This window comes from Lucilia cuprina, chromosome 6, assembly GCF_022045245.1.
Source record: "Lucilia cuprina isolate Lc7/37 chromosome 6, ASM2204524v1, whole genome shotgun sequence".
NCBI lineage: Eukaryota > Metazoa > Arthropoda > Insecta > Diptera > Calliphoridae > Lucilia > Lucilia cuprina.
The window spans coordinates 60613588-60635431 of record NC_060954.1 but is presented as its reverse complement, the minus strand read 5'-3'; the positions used below and the strand labels follow the sequence as shown (position 1 = coordinate 60635431).

At 31.0% G+C, this 21844-nt stretch overlaps 2 protein-coding genes across 3 annotated transcripts; both read right to left on the bottom strand.

The window, feature by feature from the left end:
• Positions 1-1498: 1498 nt before the first annotated feature.
• On the bottom strand, positions 1499-8888 carry LOC111678544 (ATP-dependent translocase ABCB1). Of its 2 annotated transcripts, none has more exons than XM_046955636.1 (10): positions 8785-8888; positions 5903-6167; positions 5553-5824; positions 4994-5486; positions 3664-4926; positions 3441-3602; positions 3175-3378; positions 3007-3108; positions 2231-2932; positions 1499-2170 (listed from the first exon to the last, which is right to left on the bottom strand). In XM_046955636.1, exons 2-10 carry the CDS (start codon positions 6017-6019, stop codon positions 1823-1825), a joined length of 3663 nt encoding a protein of 1220 aa, XP_046811592.1. In that variant the 5' UTR covers positions 6020-6167; positions 8785-8888; the 3' UTR covers positions 1499-1822. The 2 variants fall into 2 exon arrangements, with proteins under 2 accessions (XP_046811592.1, XP_023295699.2); XM_023439931.2 differs by lacking the exon at positions 8785-8888 and adding an exon at positions 8379-8574.
• Positions 8885-21524, bottom strand: LOC111678540 (SET domain-containing protein SmydA-8). Its single transcript, XM_023439923.2, has 6 exons — positions 20843-21524; positions 20313-20764; positions 19170-19598; positions 18996-19103; positions 9282-9466; positions 8885-9194 (listed from the first exon to the last, which is right to left on the bottom strand). The coding sequence occupies exons 1-6, from the start codon at positions 20972-20974 to the stop codon at positions 8956-8958; spliced, it is 1545 nt and encodes a 514-aa protein (XP_023295691.2). The 5' UTR covers positions 20975-21524; the 3' UTR covers positions 8885-8955.
• Between the last annotated feature and the right edge of the window lie 320 nt (positions 21525-21844).

Sequence of the window (21844 nt, the reverse complement as noted above, 5' to 3'; positions counted from 1 at the left end):
ATTTTATTTGCATAAAGGTAAAAACAAAAAACTTAACAAGGGGTAAATTTTAAGTTTTTTTACTAAATAAGGTTAACTGTTGTTTACGGTTAATGTCAAACTACTCGAATCTGTGATCACTTCTATTTTCCACTAAAATTTTATATTTAAGCGAATAAAAGTCCATTTTCTGGCTAAACTAAAGGCCCTAGGACAAAAAGGATTAAAATCTGTGATCACTTATATTTCTTATCAAAATTCGATATTTGAGAGGAAACATAAAAGTCCATTTTCTGGCTAAACTAAAGGCCATAGGACAAAATCTATTGAAATCTGTGTTCACTTGTATTTCCTACCAAAATTTGATTTTTGAGTGAAAACATAAAAGTCTATTTTTTGGCTTAACTAAAGGCTCTAGGACAAAAAGTATTGAAATCTGCAATCACTTGAAATTCCCACTCGATTTTTGAGTGGAAAAATAAAAGTACATTTTCGGGCAAAGTAAAGGCCCTGTGACAAAAAGGATTGAAATCTATGATTACTTGTATTTCCCTCAAAAATGCGATTTTTGAGCGAAAACATAAAAGTCCATTTTCTGGCTAAACTAAAGGCGTTAGTACAAAAGGGATTGAAATCTGTGATCATTTGTAGTTTCTACCAAAATTTGGGTGAAAACATATAAGTCAATTTTCTGGCCAAACTAAAGGCCCTTGGATGAAAAGGAATGAAATCTGTAATCACTTGTATTTTCCCGTAAAATTTGATTTTGAGCAAAAACATAAAAGTCCATTTTCTGGCTAAACTAAAGGCCCTAGGACAAAAAGGATTGAAATCTGTGATCACATGCATTTCTAATTAAAGTTCGATTTTTGAGTGGAAACATAAATGTCCATTTTCTGTCTAAACTGAAGGTCCTAGAACAAAAACGTTTGAAATCTGTGATCACTTGTATTTCCCACTAAAATTTAAGATTTGTGCGAAAACATAAAAGTCCATTTTCGGGATAAACTAAAGGCTCTAGGACAAAAATTATTAAAATCTGTGATCACTTGTATTTTCAACTTAAATTCGATTTTTGAGCGAAAACATTAAAGTCCATTTTCTGGCTAAACTATAGGCCTGTGGACAAAAAGGATTTATATATGTGATCATTTGCATTTTCCATTAAAATTCGATTTTTGAGTAGAAACATAAAAGTCCATTTTCTCGGCTAAACTAAAGGCGCTAGGACAAAAAGGATTGAATCTGCGATCACTTGTATTTTCCCACTAAAATTTGATTTTTGAGTAGAAACATAAAAGTCCATTTTCTAGGCTAAACTAAAGCCGCAAGGAAGAAAAGGATTGAGGATCGTGATCCTACCAAAATTCGATTTTTGAGTAAGAACATAGAAGTCAATTTTCCGGCAAAATTAAAGACGCTAGACAAAAAGGATTGAAATCTGTAATCACTTGTACTTCCCACTAAAATTTTATTTTTAGGTGAAAACGTAAAGGTGCAAAAGTCCTGTTGCCTATAATTTTTTAAACAATGTTCTTATCTTTATTATCACGATCAATAACAAAAATTATATACATACATATAAACTTGTCAATATTCAATTCAACAATAAATATATATTATAAAACTTAAATAAATTCCTAACAAGAGTAATTTTACTATTGATTTCTATTGTTATATTTTTTCCAATTTTTTTGAATATTCATAATTCGTTTGTGTTGTCTTTTTGTTCGAATACTACGCACTAATACAAATAATAACTAGAATTAAACTTAAAATTAAGCTGCTATATGTTAGAGTGGATAGAGAGTTTTTGATGAGAGTGAGATAATTTGAATGATCTTTACATAGCACCTGTTTGTAATTTATAAAGGGTATAGTAAAGACCTCGCATTTCAAGTAAATCCTTATGAGTACCCTGTTCACAGACTTTGCCTTCGTCAAAGACAAAAATTATGTCACAGTCTACAATGGTAGATAGACGATGGGCAATACTAATGCTGGTACGACCCTCACTGGCCACTTCGAGGGCATCTTGTACAACCTTTTCACTTTCTGCATCCAAAGCTGAGGTAGCCTCATCGAGTAACAGAATCTTAGGATTTCTAACCAAAGCACGAGCAATGGCAATTCTTTGCTTCTGACCGCCAGACAACTGTGTGCCCTTTTCACCCATACGAGTTTCATAACCCTGTAAATGATATTTATAAATATTATTAATGAACATTTGCTAAAGATTTGCACAACTTACCAATGGCAAAGATGACACAAAGTTGTGTATGTTGGCTTTCTTTGCTGCTTCTATAATCTCTTGTTCAGAAACCATACGGGTGTTATCACCATACGCAATATTTTCGCGAATACTTCTGTCAAAGAGTATGGGTTCTTGAGAAACAATACCCAATTGTTTCCGCAAATTAAGAATTGATAAATTGCGTATATCGATTGTATCTACAGTAACAGAACCATCATCTACATCGTAGAATCTTTGCAAAAGTTGTATACAGGTTGACTTGCCACAACCCGAAGGACCTACTAAGGCGATTTTCTGACCCTTGTTGACAGCAAGGCTAAGGCTCTTGAGCACAGTGATTTCTTGACGTGTAGGATATGAAAAACGAACCGAGTCGAAGGCAACATTGCCCTCAGATTGCCAAGGCTCATGGGAGACATCTGGACGATCAACAATTTTAGGTTCACGAGTAATTAACTTATAAATGCCTTCAGCCGCTGAGATACCCTTTTGGAAATTGGGAGCGAAAGCCAAAGCACTAGCAATTGAAGCTGTTCCCATAATAAGTGCTTGCGAAACCTTAAACACATTACCGAATTCCATATTCTTATTAAGCACACACCAACCGCCATAGTACATACAAGCGGCATAAGCAAAGAACATCAAAGAACGTGCCAAACCGTAGACAAAACCACGATAATGCGTATTGCGTTTAGCTTTCTGCAATATTTAGAATTATGTAGCGTATTATTGTGATGTTTGTATGACTGTGATATATAAAAAAATGTACTTACATTAACAGCTGGATACAACATTTCCATGTATTGTTTATGAAACATTTCCTCACGTCCCAAAGATGCTACTGTACGTATATTTGAAACAACTTCAACGGCGAGCTAAAGAAAGAAAGTCCAATTATTAGTGGGTTTATATATATGTTGATATGTATGTGTTTGTATTACCTTGGTACATTTTTCCATTGTTTTGGCGGTACCCATATTTTCTTGGGCCATAACTTTGCGCTGCAAATAGGTGGCAATCAAAATGAACGGCGTAAAGGCCAAAGCCAAAAGACCCAAACTCCATTCGTAGTACATGGAAAGTCCAACACCCAAAAGTAGTGTAGACAAAGATTGAACAATAGTTCCAATACGTTGACCGGTAGCCTGTGGGGTAAAAATGAAATGATTTATTTTGAAAAATACTACTTGACTCAATCATTACTTACACCTTGAACAGCTGAGGCATCGCCAGACAAACGGGCACATAAAGAACCAGTACCATTAGCACGATCATCAAACCAGGCAACTTCCATTCTTAACATGGCGTCAAACATCATGCCACGCAAACGTTCAGTTAATTTTTCACCAGCAATGCCAAATGTATAGATCTGTAACATATACACACATTATATTTCCAATTTAGATTGAAGTCGTTATAAATGAACTCACCTGTAAAAATGTTGCAATACCCACTACAATGCCGCAAATGAGGAAATACAAACTGAATGTATTTGTATTATCTCTTACATACTGTGGATTATTTCTGACAGCCAAAATTTGTAGAATTGAACCAAAAAGTACAGCAAACAGAGGCATAGCAGCTCCCATAATAACAGATGAAACACAGCCACACAAGATTTGAGGCCATTCATCGCGATTCATCTTCAAAATGTTGATAATTGAGAAAGTACTCTTTTCCTCTTTGGACTCGATGACTTCTTCAACGTGAGTAATTTTTATTTGTTCTTCATCTTCATCCTTGGCATTTGCAAAGAATTCATTTTGTTTAAGTCCGGGTGTAGTGACATTAGCATCTTCACCCAATTGGGTCATAACTAAATTATAGTAGTGTTGTTTCAAGGCCATTAACTCATTATGAGTACCACTCTCAACTACACAGCCCTTGTTAATGACCACAATACGATCTGCACGACGAATGGTGGAGAGACGATGAGCTACGATTACTGTAGTTCTGCCTTCTGCCGCCTTTTCTAAGGCAGCCTGTACCTTTGCTTCACTGGCAGTATCCAAAGCCGATGTAGCTTCATCCAATAACAATATTTCAGGATCTCTTACTAAAGCTCTAGCTATAGCAATACGTTGTTTCTGGCCACCCGACAATTGAGCACCACGCTCTCCTACTAAAGTATCAAAACCTTGAGGAAGCTTGTTGATAAATACCATGGCATTGGCCGCTCTAGCGGCTTCTTCTATTTGTTCCCTGGTAGCATCTTCACGGCCGTAACGTATATTTTCATAAATTGAAGTACCGAATAAAATGGGTTCTTGACCTACAACACCGATACGTTCTCTCAACCAATTTATGTCTATATCTTTCAAGTCTACATTGTTGAAAAGCACTTGACCACCTTCTGGATCATAAAACCGTTGAATCAATTGAATGCAGGTTGATTTGCCACAACCCGATGAGCCTACCAAGGCTACCGTTTGACCTCGATGAATTTTTAAATTGAACTTATTAAGAATTTTAACTTCTTTACGCGTCGGATAGAAAAAATCGATGTCACGAAATTCAATATGAGTTAAGGGTTGATTCAAATTGACACCTCTGATTTCTATAGGATTAATAGTGGGTATTTGATCAATTAATTTAAAAACTTTAGCGCAAGCACCCTTGGCAATACCAAAAGCCTCAATATAAGGTGAAGCCATGCCAATATTCATAGATCCCATCATAACAGAAAAGAAAACCTAGTAAAAAAAGAAATTATGAGGTTAATCTAAAAGTGATATAAAGTAAAAATCGTTTTTTACTCACAGTAATCATAGTGCCAGCATCATAGTTTTCATAGCCAGGAATATCATCGTAACTCTTTAAAACCAAACCCACACCATACCAAAAGGCAAGTGCGTAGGAGGCATAGATGAAGAACCACAATAGACCGAAACCCAAACCCGAGAAGAAGTTACGTTTGATATTTAAATTACGAGCAGCAACAATTTGAGACTTGTAAGCTGTTCCTTCTTTAGATTCTCCCTCAAAAGCTTTGACTGTGCGTATGCCGCTAAGAGCCTCCTCAGCAATATTACCAGCTGTAGCGTAAACATTAAGTTCTTGTTTGGCCAACTTTGAGGTAGCCACAGCCACCAAACCCATGGCTATAAAAGTTACTGGCAAACTGGACAAGCATACCAAAGCTAATTGCCAACCTTTATAAAAAGCCAAAACAATGGAACCAGCAAAGGCCACCATATAATGGACAAACATAACCACCTTTTCCGCTAAACCATCCTCCATTTTCGACAAATCTCTAAAAGAAGAGGATACATTGCAAATAAATAAACAAACCTTTCTAAATACTTAAATACTCTCTTACTCATTCATACGACTGGCCACTTCACCGCTTTGATTGAAATCATACCAGGCCATATCCTGATGCAATATAGATCTAAAGAATTTACCACGTATACGTAAAATTTGGGCATGAGCGGCATAATTAAAAAGCGTTATGGAGATATAACTGCAGGCCAACATTACCACACCAATCATGGTATTTTGGAAAGCAAAAGTTTTTATAGCTTCCCAAAATATAACGGACTGATCTTCTCTAGTATAGCCATCTTTATATTCGGAAAAGTTAATCATGCTCTAAAAAATTACAAAACAAAAAAAAACATCATATTATTTGTATTGTATGATATCGAGCTATATAACTATATCACTTACATTGGCCAGATTACCAAAAATCAAACTGTTAGCAGGTGTTGTTAAGCCCGTGGCAATGGATGCCAATATACCCACAAAATACATGATTTTATTTGTAGTTGTGGCATATTTAAACATTTTATAAAAAGCCACTGGTTTCACATCATCTTTGGGTTTATCACTCTCCTCACTATTGCCGGAACTACTATTATCATCATCAACATCATCATCTTTATTTTTCTTTCTATTCCACCAATGGGATTTTTTCTTTTCACCATTTATGGGCCTGAAGATAAATTGATTTATTTATATTATTGAATTGGCATTAAGTAAAACATTAGGAAACTATTGAAAATATTAAGTATTTCCACTAATCACTCCTGTTCTGTTACGCTACAATCGACAAAAGTTATTGCAATATAAAATCGAATCGAATAAAAACGAAATAGACATTCCGTTTTATTTCAAAGCTTAACGATTGTGTATTCTGCGTTACATCGTAGGTAAGTTTTTGTAAGTTATTTTCCATCCCTATCCCCCTTTTTTACAAGTGCCTAAGGTAGAAATCGAACACAGGTCCTCCGGTCTACTATAGTTTAACACTAACCTAATGAAAGTCACCGTAAGTAGTTTTTTTGAATCCGAAGAAATACGTCTAATACTCCATAGGGTCTTTTGTAAGCTCTTTTACAATTGTCTCGGGTAGAAAGCGAAACCACAATATCCCGTCTGGCAGACTAGAAAACTAACTACTAATCTAGCGGAGGCATATCTTAAATATAGTTACATAGTTCTGAAATATTATTGGAAATTGTCTGTTAAAAATCTTTCTGTATTAGTCGTTCCCTTTAAAGATTAATACAGAATAAAATTTACAGAAAGTTACTACGCTTAATTTCAAAGCTTTACGATTGTGTATTCTGCGTTACATCGTAGGTAAGTTTTTGTAAATTATTTTCCTCCCCTATACCCCTTTTTTACAAGTGCCTAAGGTAGAAATCGAACACAGGTCCTCTGGTCTACTATAGTTTAACACTAACGTAATGAAAGTCACAGTAGTTTGTTTGAATCCGAAGAAATACGTCTAAGACTCCATTGGGTCTTTTGTAAGCTCTTTTACAATTGTCTCGGGTAGAAAGCGAAACCACAATATCCCGTCTGGCAGACTAGAAAACTAACTACTAATCTAGCGGAGGCATATCTTAAATATAGTTACATAGTTCTGAAATATTATTGGAAATGGTCTGTTAAAAATCTTTCTGTATTAGTCGTTCCCTTTGAAGATTAATATAGAATAAAATTTACAGAAAGTTAGGCTTAATTTCAAAGATTAACGATTGTGTATTCTGCGTTACATCGTAGATTAGTTTTTGTAAATTATTTTCCTCCCCTATACCCCTTTTTTACAAGTACCTAAGGTAGAAATCGAACACTGGTCCTCCGATCTACTATAGTTTAACACTAACCTAATGAAAGTCACAGTAGTTTGTTTGAATCCGAAGAAATACGTCTAAGACTCCATAGGGTCTTTTGTAAGCTCTTTTACAATTGTCTCGGGTAGAAAGCGAAACCACAATATCCCGTCTGGCAGACTAGAAAACTAACTATTAATCTAGCGAATGCATATCTTAAATGTAGTTACAGAGTTCTGAACTATTATTGGAAGTGGTCTGTTAAAGATCTTTCTGTATTAGTCGCTCCCTTTAAAGATTAATACAGAATAAAATTTACAAAAAATATAGTTACATAGTTCTGAAATATTATTGGAAATGGTCTGTTAAAAATCTTTCTGTATTAGTCGCTCCCTTTAAAGATTAACACAGAATAAAATTTACAAAAAATATAGTTACATAGTTCTGAAATATTATTGGAAATGGTCTGTTAAAAATCTTTCTGTATTAATCGTTCCCTTTAAAGATTAATACAGAATAAAATTTATAGAAAGTTAGTAGGCTTAATCTGGATATTGAAATGTTAAAAGACAACGACAGTTATTACGTTCAATTAAATTAACATTATTTAAATAACAATTCTTTTACAAGAAAATATAGTCAGTTCTCACGACCAATACAGTTCGATTCACCACCCATTCAAACAAATATTCAATGTTAACTGATTAATTGATAATTTTTTTTAAGCTACATACTTCTTTATAGATACACAAAAATATAATAGTAAATATAAAAATATTTATAATAAAGTGTTTTGTTATTCTATTTATAAATTCGATAAGAAAATTTAGATTTTCATCACAATTTGAAAAAAAATAATAATAGTTTCGTTGAGCGAAACAATTTCACATCAGTTATAATATTCGTTTACACAGTTTTTGAAGTTTTTAAAACGTCTCACTATTAAAAGTACGTTCTCGTTGGCAAATGTTTCGCCAGAAAAATTTGGAAATCCTTGATAACCATTTTAACTTATTTTTTATCTTTTAAAAGTTAACAATTTTGTATTTTTTTATTTTTTTTTTTTTTTTTGTAATTACACTTACACCGATGAACCAGTCATATATTGATCTGTGCTGTCATCACCTAATGTTATATTACTTTTGTAATAGGACATATCGTCCTTTTGATTACCGTTAACACTACTCATTACGTGATTCTAGGTTTTTAATATCTGCCAAGGTTAACTATTAAATAAGGATTTAAAACTGCTATTGCCAAAATATCGTTCACTACTGAAGTTCTTGGTCAATTCCTCATACTGTATATATTGAAAACTTTAAATATTTTTATATTCGATTGGCATTATTTAGCTGATAAGTTATCGGGGATGATAGTGATAATTCCTCAAAAATAAAATAATGGGTATGTGTTGTAGACTATTTACACATACATTTATAGTTAACAGTTACGAATGTGTCGCATAAAAATTTATTCAAACATCGTACTTACCAATTAGACGTAGTAAAACGATTACTCAGTCGAGACTACCATTAGAAATTTACTACTTAAGTGTAAACGATTTTCAATTGTAATGATGATCGAAAAGTTGTTGTTTTTTTTATTAAATATTTTATTTAAATTATAAAAAAATGAATTAACTGTTGTTCTTCTTCTTTTTTATTACATTCTTATGACCATTTTTAAAGCATCTCTATTAATTTTGGCTTGTTTCAACATATGTCCCTCAACAAATATATCCGATTCATATTGCAAATAATTAACCGACTTTTCCACATACATCAAGGCTTCTTCTAGCAGTTCTTTGGGCGATAAACTAGTTTCCAACGAAATACGGCGCGTATTCTCTGCTACAGCGGAATGAACTTCAAAGCATAATGTACCCAACATGCGAACTTCGCCTAAAAAGATAACAACATAAAGTTTTTTTGTTGTTGTTGTTGTTTAATTAGCGTCACGTGCTGCTCGCTTTCACAATTTATACTTACAAGGCGCCAATTTTTCATATAGTTCCACTAACTCTCTGCCGTATTCTAATTTTATTTTTAAATCTTCATTTGATAAAATCATAAGTTCTTGAGGTTCTTTGCCCAATTGTTGTACCAAATGTATTTTGACTTCACACATATAGTAATGATGACTAGGTAACCATCTACCGTAGTGACTTAGATATCTGCAAAAAGAAATTAAATATAAATATATAAATTTACAGCTGAATTAGAGTATAACGAACTAAAAAAATGCTTTTATTAGAAATAAAATTTATTATATAAATAGAAAGGGTGAGTTTTACTGATAAAGATAATCTTCATTCTTTGTTTAAACTGGGTTTAATAGATGTTTCGTGTTTTCCAGTTATCAGTTAAGTTACTTATTATCTTAGTTTAACTGAGTGTAATTGGCCAATTAAACTCAAGTTATAAGTGAGAAAACATAATTAACAAAAACAATAAAACAACAATGTTTTCGGAAGAACAAAAACTTAATATTTTAAGTAAATTGTAATTTTCTGATTTGTTTTGTTTCATTAATTATTTTTTTAAATGTTTATTTAACATTTTTCCAAAATTTTCCATTTTACAAAAGTATTGTTTGCAAAAAACAGCTGTTCATTGTTTATGTTTTTGAGTGAAAACTTGGCAATACTAACAAAGTTAACTGAGCTTAAATCTAAAACTGAAAAACACAATTATCGGTTAAAGACCGCCTGAATTTGTTCCGGCTTTAATCTAACATCAAGTTAAACCTAGTTTAACTGATGAGTAAGAAACCCGCCCTATGGCGTGTATTAACACATCAAGATGTTAAAGATGCAGAATATACAAACACACTAAAAATCTTAGGCTAATAGGAAGCAAACACACTAACCAAATGAAGGCCACAATAGTAAGTTAGTTTTAATCCGAAAATACGCCTAAGTCTCCCTCAGGCTTTTTGTAAGCTCCTTTAACATAGTCTCTGCTGGAAATCAAACCAACGACTTCCCGTCTGATAGACTAGAAAACTAACTATTAATATACCGAAGGCATATCTTAGATACAATTACAATTATCTGAGGTATATTTTAAAATGGTCTGTTATCTGTATCGATGATTTAAATACATTGTGTTTCGAAATCTTTTTCTTACGAATCGAAATACAAAGTAACACCCCAGCTGACCCCAGACTTTAACCAATTAGCTATTAAAAGTGAATCATTTCTTGATCCACTCTAATACTAATAGCCCGAAAAATCAGAGCAATATTTTTATACTTTCACAACTCAAATGAAAAATTGAGCAATATAATTATTTCAATAATTACTATTTTTACTGTGTACGTACGTAGGTACTTAAAAATATATTTTCAAGTTTTCAATTACAACGACATAAAGATTAATCATTTATTTAAAGCACTTCAAAGTAAATAATGAATATGTGCATATGTAACTAAATTTTACATACTATATATATGTATGTACATTATGTATATTATCATACATACTTATTCGCTTTAACTAAAGACGGCTGTTTAAAGAAAAACCCATGCAACATTTTCAAGTCATTGTATCGTGTGTCATTTAATTTGAATCGTGAATCGAAAACACACAAAACAATTTTTGATAAGCAATAGCCATCTCAATATCTTTTAAACACATGTAGTTTGCAAATTTAATTGATGTATAGTACTCTAGAAAAAAAAAAAGAAAGTAAATATAGACTAACAACACCGAATGTTAATTACACTACTAGTGTAAAAAATTTACTAGCATTTCTGCTAGATGTCAATTTTGTGTACATAATTCGAAAATTAAGAAATGTCACACAGACGTTTTCTGTTATTTTCCATGGCAACATCTGCATAATCTTGTAACCAACTAGAATTTTTTGAAATTTTTTATCACATTCGAGTCATTTATGACTCTTCTGCATGTTTAAAATGATCATATGATCATATGATATGCGCTCATTTTCTAATCATAAATGATACATTCGTCGGATGAGTCATTTATCCTAAATGAGTCATTTATAAGCCCCACATCTGATCAATTACGACTAATTTTTTAATCTTTTTTGAGTCATTAATAAGACAAATTATTGGTCGTTTTTGAGTTATTTCCAAATCATATTATAGACATTTTTGACTCTTTTTTGAGTAATTTTTATGTTTGTTACAGATAATTACAATACAACAGATCTTTCGACTGCGCAATATATAACTTTTGTAAATTTATAAAAAATTCATATTTCAAACACCTGGATGACCTATTTATGATTAGTATACATTTTGTTATTGTTTTTCAAATAAATCAGATTTCAAACATTAATTGGAATTATTTAGATTTAGTTTAGTGATTAGTCGCCCAAATATCTTCCGTAGAAGATCATTAAACACATAAAATTATAATATAATTTCAATTTCTTTGACATAAAATCATCTTTATAAATATCATACAACTTTAAATAATTATACATTTAATTTTATAAATGAAATGAGAATTCTATCAACTCATTTTAAGTCAAACAAAATGTTTTGCTAACTCTTCCAAAATAGTCTTTTCTGAGCTCTATTTCTAATCAGTTTCGACTAATTTTTGAATCGTTTTTGAGTAATTTTTTTAGTGTAAATGTTAATGTTTCATTACAAACAAAAACAATTAAATAAGGAACAATTTTAGATCTTCCAACTGCTTAAAATATGATATAAGTTTTTAAAACCATCCTATTTTATCATCAGGATGATCAATTTACGATTGCAATACATTTTGTTATTGTTTTTCAAATATTCAATTTTCAATCATATATCAGGATCATTTTGGAGTAATTTTTTAAGCGCTTAACTTATTAATCACTTTTAGGTCATAAAAAGGACTCAGACTCAAATGACTCAGTTTACTGATTAATCATCCAACAATCTTCCAAATGCTAGCTGGGTATTTACTCAAAAACATCAAAACGGATTAACATCAAATTAAATTTATTTTTAGATTAACTAATCTAAATATAAATTGGCATTTAATTACCAACCCAAAAATCCACTCTTAATGATTATCTTTTAAATTATTTAATGAGTATACTAGTCGAGTATAGGTCAAGTATTTTTATGTATTACTTATATCATTAAAAACCATTTTCCTCTTTCACCTATATCACCTGTAATTGTAGGGTATTTATAGCAAATTATTTTGCGTCAGAATATTGTTATTTTGTTGTTGTTTCTGTAAGGTAAACACATACCAATTATATTATCTGCTTTCAACCACTTTAAAAAAAATATATTGGCATTAAATAATACAACAACTATAATTACTATAGACGAAATTTTCTAAATTGCATCATTTAGTTTTGTTCATAAAAGGCTTGCAAAAAACATTGTTTTTTAAATTATAATTACAATAGAAATTATTTAACTTAATAATACAATTTTATGAAGGCCATGAGTCCATCAATATAAACTTATCAGTAGGAATAAAAAAATGTTTGATGTAAATTGTTTATTATTGTTTAAATTTTGTTAAATTATATACAATACATAAATATTCATTATATGAAATATATCGATCGAAAATATTTCTGGAAAAACATTTCTTCAATCATTCACAATGTTTAAATAATCATAAAATGAAAGTTTTTCAAAAAGTGATAAAACAACTAAGAGTGCTATATTCGGCTGTGCCGAAAATACACTTCACCATAGTATATTTTAAACCGACTACATTGTTATTACACTAAAAGCAAAACGAAATGAACAACAACAACGCTAAACGAAATAAAAAACAAAATACACAAGGCAATTAAACCAACAGACATCTAAACATACATAACGAAAAACACAGAAAAACAAAAACAAAATAAACAATGCATTAAAACAAACGTACATCCAAATATACGAACAGAATTCACAAAAAGAAAAGAAAAACAAAATACATAACTAGGGTTCTATAGTTGAAACGAAAAGTCGACTTTTTGCAATTTATGAAAAGTCGATTTTTCGACTTTTAATATTTTATAAATAGTCGATTTTTCGACTTTTTCCGACTTTTCGACTATTTTCGACGTTTTTCGACTTTTTCCGACTATTTTCGGAAAAAGTCATTATATTATTATTTATTATTATTAATAAAAAAATTTTATTTATATTTTTTCTATTTGTTGCAATTTTTTGAGTTTTTTTCGACTTTTTTCTATTTTCGACTTTTTCGACTTTTTCCGACTATTTCCGACTTATATAATATATATATATATATATATATATAATATATATATATATATATATATATATTATATATATATATATATATATATATATATATATATATATATATATATATATATATACTAGATATTATAGAAATTACAAACGGAATGATAAACTTATATATGCATACCCTTCTCACGAAGGTGAAGGGTATAAAACAAGTAAATTTTTTAACAATTAGTTTACAATTTTATTACTATGTATGTATGTATGCATGTATGTATATCGTGAAAATACGCAGATATAGTTGGCTGTATGAATTATATTATTATTTTTTTTTGCAAACTAATTCAATTGATTTTGTTAAGTTTTGGCGCTCTCTTATAATTTCATTAGACGATAATTGTTAATAAAATTTGCTTTAATAACTGATTAGTTAATTAGTACGTTAAGTTTTAACGTACTAATAAGCCGATGAAAAATATAATTCTATCGCGGGACGCCATAAACATTTTGATTTTTTTTAAAAATCGTAAAAATCTATTTTAGTAAAAGAGTACTGTTGTTTGAAATTGATAAACTCAAAATCTCTGGCATCTAATAAAACGTAAGAAGATCTAATAAAACGTTAGAAGGTAGATGACATAAAAGTTTTAAAATTTAGTTCACCTTTAAAGCATTGAACAAACTTAGGCCAAACTTAGTGCCGAGAACGCGGATAGCGTTCAGTTAGTATTAGGGTTCTATAGTTGAAACGAAAAGTCGGCTTTTCGACTTTTGCATTTAGTTAAAAGTCGACTTTTCAACTTTTTGCAAATTAGATTTTTCAACTTTTTTCAGTTAGTTAAAAGTCGACTTTTAGTATTTTGTAAATAGCCGACTTTTTCAATTTTTCCGACTTTTCGTCTACTTTCGACTTTTTCGACTATTTTCGATTTTTTTCGACTTTTTCCAACTTTTCGATTTTTATTTCTAAAATCGACTTTCGACTTTTTTCGACAAAAAGTCGATTGTTCGATTATTCGAAAGTCGATTTATAGAACCCTAGTTAGTAATTGAATAAAATATGAACATTTGTATGTAATAGATTACTAAGGACGGGTTTTTTACTACTCAGTTAAACTAGGCTTAACTTGCTGTTAGATTAAACTCGGAACAAATTAAGGCGGACTTCAACCGATGATTGTGTTTTTAAGTTATGAATCTGGGATCAGTTAATTAGTTAGTATTGCCATCTTTTCAGTCAAAAACATAAACAACGAACACATATTTTTTTGCAAAAAACACTTTTGTAAAACGTAAAATTTTAGAAAAACATTTAAAACAGTAAAAATCAATAAAATTTTTTTTCTTCTTCCGAATTCATAATTTTATTGTTTCTGTTAATTGTCTATATATCATATCGGCTTGAATTTGTACTATGTACTATGCTTTCAGAGTAATGTTTTCTATACATTTTCCAAAAATTAGTTGATGTAATGGAAAAATGTTAAGGTCAGATTTGAATTCAATACAGACAATCGTATAAAAAAGTATACTTTTAGTAACTAGGTTAAAATTTGTGTAACACATTCAGATAGCACTGATTTCAACTCCATAGTGTGTATCTTCATCACTTGTCTTTTATATTTTACACATTCCGATTGAAAGTGCTAATTTGCCAAATATATACATTTTTTATACCTGATTTTAAAAGAATTGAACTTCTCAAAAGCTGCATTATTCTGAAGAAATGAAGCAGCTAACGGAAACCAGTTTAAGTCGTTAGTTTGACCTTAAAGTAGTTTTTTTTGTATGAAACCCTAATGGCACAAATACAAATCAGCTGATTTGTCACGGAACGGAGCATATGAACTATTTCTGGTCTCAGTGCCACTTAGTAACTGAGACTAACTAGGAATAGCTATTTTAAAGTCTACAATTTCTCTTAACGTATTAGTAGAAACTTATTTTACTCTAAAGTTTCTCGAAAAGTAATTTTTAAATATTAATATATTCTTTCAGTTTAGCCTGTCTATAGCCTGCCTATATTTTTTTATGTTGACATGATTTGCAAAAAAAAGCACTGTTTAATATGTATTGATTGTATTCAACGAGTATGTGTACAACTATACACACGTACGCATGTACGTGAAGTAGGTGTTTTCCGGTTGTTAAATTGTTTATTCCCGAAATATAGAGATAAACTAAGATAACTGTTAAAAAATTTTGGTTTGAATTGTAAAACGACGAAAAACATAAATGTACTTAATACCCGTACCGTTAATATTGAAAATAAAATCAAATATTAAATATTTAGATTTTTTCGATAGATATATATAATTTACATGTATATTGGAACTAAACAGATGATAATAAATATAAACCCGATAGCAATATTTTCAAATCGAAAAAAAAAAACACAAGTAAGCAAATGAAATAATGGAACAATATTAACCAAAAGCAATAGGATTCGTTCTTGAATTAAAAGTGCATTCAAGCTGCATTCAATTATCTTCAAAATTACGATCTGTAGTTTAATGACAAGGTTTACATGGACAGACAGACGATTGGACTTTATCGACTCGGAAAATGATTCTGAGTCAATTGTTATACTTAAAGGTATAAGACCATTAATTCTATGCGTTACGAACATTAACACAAATCCAATATATGTTAAATTATTTATATCACAGAAACCCTAGTGAAAACGTTTTAAATACTATTTTTTTTATCAATCGTTTACGGTTAATAATAATGTGTTATCAATAATGTTTGATAACAGCAGTAACCAAGAGCGGTGAAAGGTGTTTTCAAACAATTGTTTAAATATTTTTATTTAGATGTAGAAATTAAGTAGACCAAGAGGTTGTCTTACTCATTGGTAATATTAAAAACAAGTAGGAAAGTATAGTCGGGCATGGCCGACCATATAATACCATGAGTATATTTTTAAAATTTTTATTTTTCATAAAGAAACTTAATTCCAAAGTATTTAAGCAATTTATAGAAAAAAAAATAAAATTTCTAAATTAGGCTTTATATAGGTCAAATATGGGCCGATCCTCGGTAAATATAAGAAAAGAATATACTTTTAAATAATAGTTAGTTTTGTTGAGTTTCATTGCGATAGGAACGTTTACAAGTCAATTTGAGACGTTTAAGACATTTTTTGAAAGGAGGTTTGTATGGGGGTTAGGGTCAATTAAGGCCCGATCATTACGAAAATCTGCAGTGTCATTTATACTTATATAAAATTTATTTGTGCCAATTTTTAGAGAGATAATAGAATATTTGACGTAATTATGACATAAAGGTACGATTGTATCGCCGCTAGGTGAAATAATGGACCGATTTCAACCATTTTCAATATGCTTCATCCCTGTGTCAACATGCTTGGTTCAAATTTCATCAAATTATCTTGAAAATTGCAGCCTGTACCTTGCACACAAGGTTTACATGGATAACCAGCCGGACAGATGGACGCACATGTCTTAATCGAATCTAAAAATGATTCTGAATCGATGGGTATACTTTGAGGTGGATATTGGACCAATATTTTTGTGTGTTACAAACATCAGCACAAACGTATGATACCCTCCCCACTATAGTGGTGTAGGGTATAATAATATGTATGTATATATTTACTTTTTGAATTGAACTAGACCAGAACCCGGCGACAAATATGATTGCAAGGGCAAAAAACTAGAAAAGAGAACATTTTGTACTCTCATATTCACTACACACAGGCATGAAAAGTTTTATTTTTGAAATGGTGGTATTTCAATTTGTGTGTGTTTTTTTTAATATATGTATCTGTATTTGGAAGTTATTATGGAGAATGCAAGTTAATACTGATTTGTCAATTCGATCATATTTGCCAAAAATAAGTATTAAAAATAGCTAAGTAGAATTAAAAAAAGTTTATTTAGAAAAAAATTTAATTATAAAAACGTAGATCATGTAAAAAACAAATGGATGTCCACCCCTGCTTCAGCAGACATACGACAACTCTAACCCGTTAAATTAACGCTCAAACGAGACTGAATGAGTTTTTAATACATGTGAGTACGTTGTTGTAAATTCAGTAACGGCTGAAGAGCACGCGTGTATAGGAAAAGTTTTGCTCTGAACTAGACCTACATTATGTTGAGAATGGAAAAGTGTTGAGTGCTATATTCGGCTAAGCCGAATCTTAAATACACTCTACCAGCAAACTTCTTCTTATTAAAAACCATATAACTATCTAATTATACCCTACACCACTATAGTGAGGAGGGTATTATACGTTTGTGCTGATGTTTGTAATATACAAAAAAAAAATGGTCCAATACCCAATTTGAAGTATACCGATCGATTCAGAAGAATTTTTTGATTCGATTAAGACATGTCCGTCCGTCCGTCTGTCTGGCTGTCCCTGTAAACCTTGTGCGCAAGGTACAGGCCGCAATTTTCAAGATAATATGATGAAATTTAGACCAAGCATATTTTTTTGGCACAGGGACGAATCCTATTGAAAATGGTTGAAATCGGTCCATTATTTCACCTAGCCCCCATACAACCGTACCTCCAGATTTGCCATAATTACGTCAAATATTCTTCTATCTCTCTAAAAATTGGCACAAATAAGTTTTATATAAGTATAAATGACACTGCAGATTTTCGTAAGGATCGGTCTATATTTGACCCTAGCCCCCATACAAACCCCCCTTCAAAAAATGACTTAAACGTCTAAAACTAACTGTTATTTAGAAATATATCCTTTTCCCAAATTTACCGAGGATCGGCCCATATTTGAGCTATATTTAGAAATTCATTTAGAAATTTTAGTTTTTTATCAATAAATGGCTTAAATATTTTGGAATTATGGTAATATTCAACATAAAAGTTTCTTAACAAAAAAAAATAAAAATTTTATAAAAAGTAAAAATTTTAAAAATATACTCATGGTGTAGGGTATTATATGGTCGGCCATGCCCGACTATACTTTCCTAATTGTTACTCATAACTTCTTACATCGTAAGCCGATTTTGCTGATTTTCAATACCGGTGAATTTGGTTGATCTCCTTGACTTAGTTATAACGTGAGCATGTTTTACACAGACAGACAGACGGGCATAGCTAAATCGACTCAGAATTTCACAAGGATCCAGAATATATATACTTTGTTGGGTCTTAGATGAATATTTTTTGGACACACGGAACGAAAAACTTACATATACCCTCTATCACCACTCATGGTAAAAATAACAAATTCTAAATATATATCTAAAATATTTCTTAAATTGATATAGGTAATTAAAGAAGTTTAAAATAAATTTACGAATTAACTAATAACTTACTAACTATTACTATTACATTTTTTTGAAATACCAACATTTCAAAAATAAAACTTTCCATGCCTGTGTTGTAGTGAATATGAGAGTACAAAATGTTCTCTTTTCTAGTTTTTTGCCCTTGCAGAAACTAACCAATCATATCTGTTGCCGGGCTCTAATTTAGAATCTGTTTATCAAAATTTTAGATAGACAATTTAAAGAACTTACTTGAGACAATTTTCCTTCGTCTTATCCATAGCATTTAAATCACTACCAGCTCTTTCCAAGATATTATTAACATATGTCTTGTCCACTTGATGCTTGCATTCATTGCAACTAAATTTTAAATGAAATTAATGAATTTTATAAATTTAAACTAATAATAGAAATTTATCAACTCACGTCCAATCCTTGTGCCAATCATTCAAATTTGCTGGCAACATTAAACCTCTACATTCGGATTTTTCACATTTTAAGGCGCTATAATTGGTAGCATATTCGCTAACATCAATACAGCGAGGACACTGACATTTAAAGATTTTCGTTTGCATTAAATGACGCTGACGATCGGCCGTACCCCAAACAGCATCTGAATAACATATACTTAAGTGAGAACCTTTCTTAATTTCCTTGGGAGCCCAGAGTATAAGATGTCCATCTTTATTGAAACTTTTCGCTAAATTGGGTGTGCAGGAGTGCTCTAGGAATGAGGCATTATAGAATATAGCAACATGGGCTGGATCAGAGGTGGGAACTTCGTGGCCATTGATTTGTAATATGCCAATAATGCGCATAATTTCATCTTCACTAAATGCTTGAGTATTAAAATATCTAGAAAGGTATCGAGAAATTTTGATTAGTATTATAGAAAGACTGATGTATGAATATAAAAGCTAGAAAACTATTGTACTGTAGTGTAAACTGCAGTACTTTTAAGAAAAGTAGTTAATAGATTAGTCGGACGTCAGGTCAGTAGACTCAACAATAATTCATGAACTAGTTAATAGACCTGTCTATATAGTATTCCTTAGATTGAAATCTATAGACTAGTTAATCAAATTGTAGATAAGTAAGTCAGTATAATGGCCTCCGGTAGGTTAGTGTTCTTGGCGGGTAGACCGGAGATTCTCACCTTAGGCACTGATTAAGAAATGCACAACAGGCCCGATAGAGTATATACACCATCCTTTCAAACAAAATAAGTCAGTTTTTAAGACATGGACATACCTATTCTAATCTAGTCAATATATTAGTCTATGTGTTAGTTTATTGACTTGTCTATAGCTCAAGTGCTAGTCTATTACTAGTGTTATAAAATAGTAACAGGATTTCCATTCCACTGATTTACAGACTAGTAAAAACTCCATAGGGCAGTAAAAACTTTTAAAAACTTCGAATACACCATAACATAACGATATTAGTTTAAGTACCTTAAGCGTCTGTAGAAATTTCCCCTTAACTGTTAGCACAATTTTAGAAAGTTTTTACAAATTCCAAAAAAAATCGTAACTTTAAAATTTCAAAAATTTTCCTCTAAAAACTCACTTTATAATAAATTTACAAACACTTTCGTAATCGGCCTTCCATTGCATAGAGCCACGCCTTTGATCCTCTAACGATTCCAGCTCATTAATCTGTTTCCATTTCTCAGCATCCTTATCCCGTAACATTAAACAGCGGGCTGTACTCAAACATTGATACAACGGATGAGGATTGGTGAATTCCTGAACGTTCACTTTCTTGCCGCGTTTAACAGTTAATTCACATTCGAAACGATGTTCATCTTTAGTTTTACACTCAACACCACACAAGGGCCAACCGCAATGTTCACAATTTATATAATCTGTGGGTTCAATAGCATTTAAACAACCCAAACATACCGGTGGTGTTAGTTGAGAGGGACCCCGGAATAGAGGAGCCTCTTTCAAAATAATTTCAAAGGGTTTAATAGTACGGGTGGTGATCAAATGACGTCCCAGTTCTTCATTTTGTACAATCTATTTTCAATTATTCAGAAATAATGCACTTTTATTCAATTCAATTAATTTCAAAAAATATATGTATATAATATCTACCTTATATGGATGACAATTTTTCTTGTGATTTTTCCAATCTTGTTTTTGATGCTCCACACAACAGTAAAATACTTGTTTGCAATTGGAACAACTATTCTTGGTTTCCGTTTTACATATAGTACAAGGATTCATAGTTTTTCTTTTAAAAATTTAGATTTTTATGAAAATAATTTTTTAATTTTTTACACTTTATTAGAAAATAGCGGCCGAATGTCGAGAAAATTAAAGAAAAACTAAATTATAACACATGAAAATAAAAATCAAACTATAAATAGATATTGGTTCTCTCACGTTCATAGCAAGGGGGCAGATACACAAATTTTCATACACATTTTTATTTCGAGATGCTTTTCATTATTTTAATTTGAATACAAAAGCCTTAGCCGATCGATAATTGTTTGATGTTTAAGAAGAGAAGAAAACAAAACACTTGGAGAACATATAAAATAATGCATTGATGATGATAATTATGATTGAACATGTATGTATGTTTATTAAAGGTCAATATAGTTCATTTTTAACTTAAATTAATTAAAGATTTTTTAAGGAAAAAATTTAAACGTTTGCACTGTTATAAGAAACGATTCCGTTTAATTACTAATTTTCAAGCATGTAGCAACCGCTGACCATTTGTTGGTCTAGCATGTTTCTAGCTATTCCCAAGGGAAATGTAATAAGCTTATTTAGTTAGCATTTGTTTTCTTTATTGTTTTGTGACACACATTTTACTTAGTAAAATGGTACTGTCAAGGGATGGTTACTATGTAGTTAGTTAGTCAATTAGTTTGTTTGAAGAATGTTGCATATACATCACATCAAGAGAAATACACCTGACCTATTACTACTAGACTGGAACGCTAACCTCTAAATAGATAGAAAGAGAGAAAGAAAGAAAGAAAGATATAGATAGATAGATAGATAGATAGATAGATAGATAGATAGATAGATAGATAGATAGATAGATAGATAGATAGATAGATAGATAGATAGATAGATAGATAG

Bases quoted from the DNA above. Each gene is read 5' to 3' on its own strand.
- LOC111678544 (XM_023439931.2), bottom strand. From the start codon at position 8,482: ATGAGTAGTGTTAACGGTAATCAAAAGGACGATATGTCCTATTACAAA. The intron at 3,379-3,440 runs GTAAGTAATGAT...TTTACCCCACAG, and splicing joins ATGCCTCAGCTGTTCAAGGT to GCTACCGGTCAACGTATTGG. The intron at 2,171-2,230 runs GTAAGTTGTGCA...TATCATTTACAG, and splicing joins TTGTGTCATCTTTGCCATTG to GGTTATGAAACTCGTATGGG.
- LOC111678540 (XM_023439923.2), bottom strand. From the start codon at position 20,974: ATGAATCCTTGTACTATATGTAAAACGGAAACCAAGAATAGTTGTTCC. The intron at 19,104-19,169 runs GTGAGTTGATAA...TTTAAAATTTAG, and splicing joins GATTGGCACAAGGATTGGAC to TTGCAATGAATGCAAGCATC. The intron at 9,195-9,281 runs GTAAGTATAAAT...TTATCTTTTTAG, and splicing joins ATATGAAAAATTGGCGCCTT to GCGAAGTTCGCATGTTGGGT.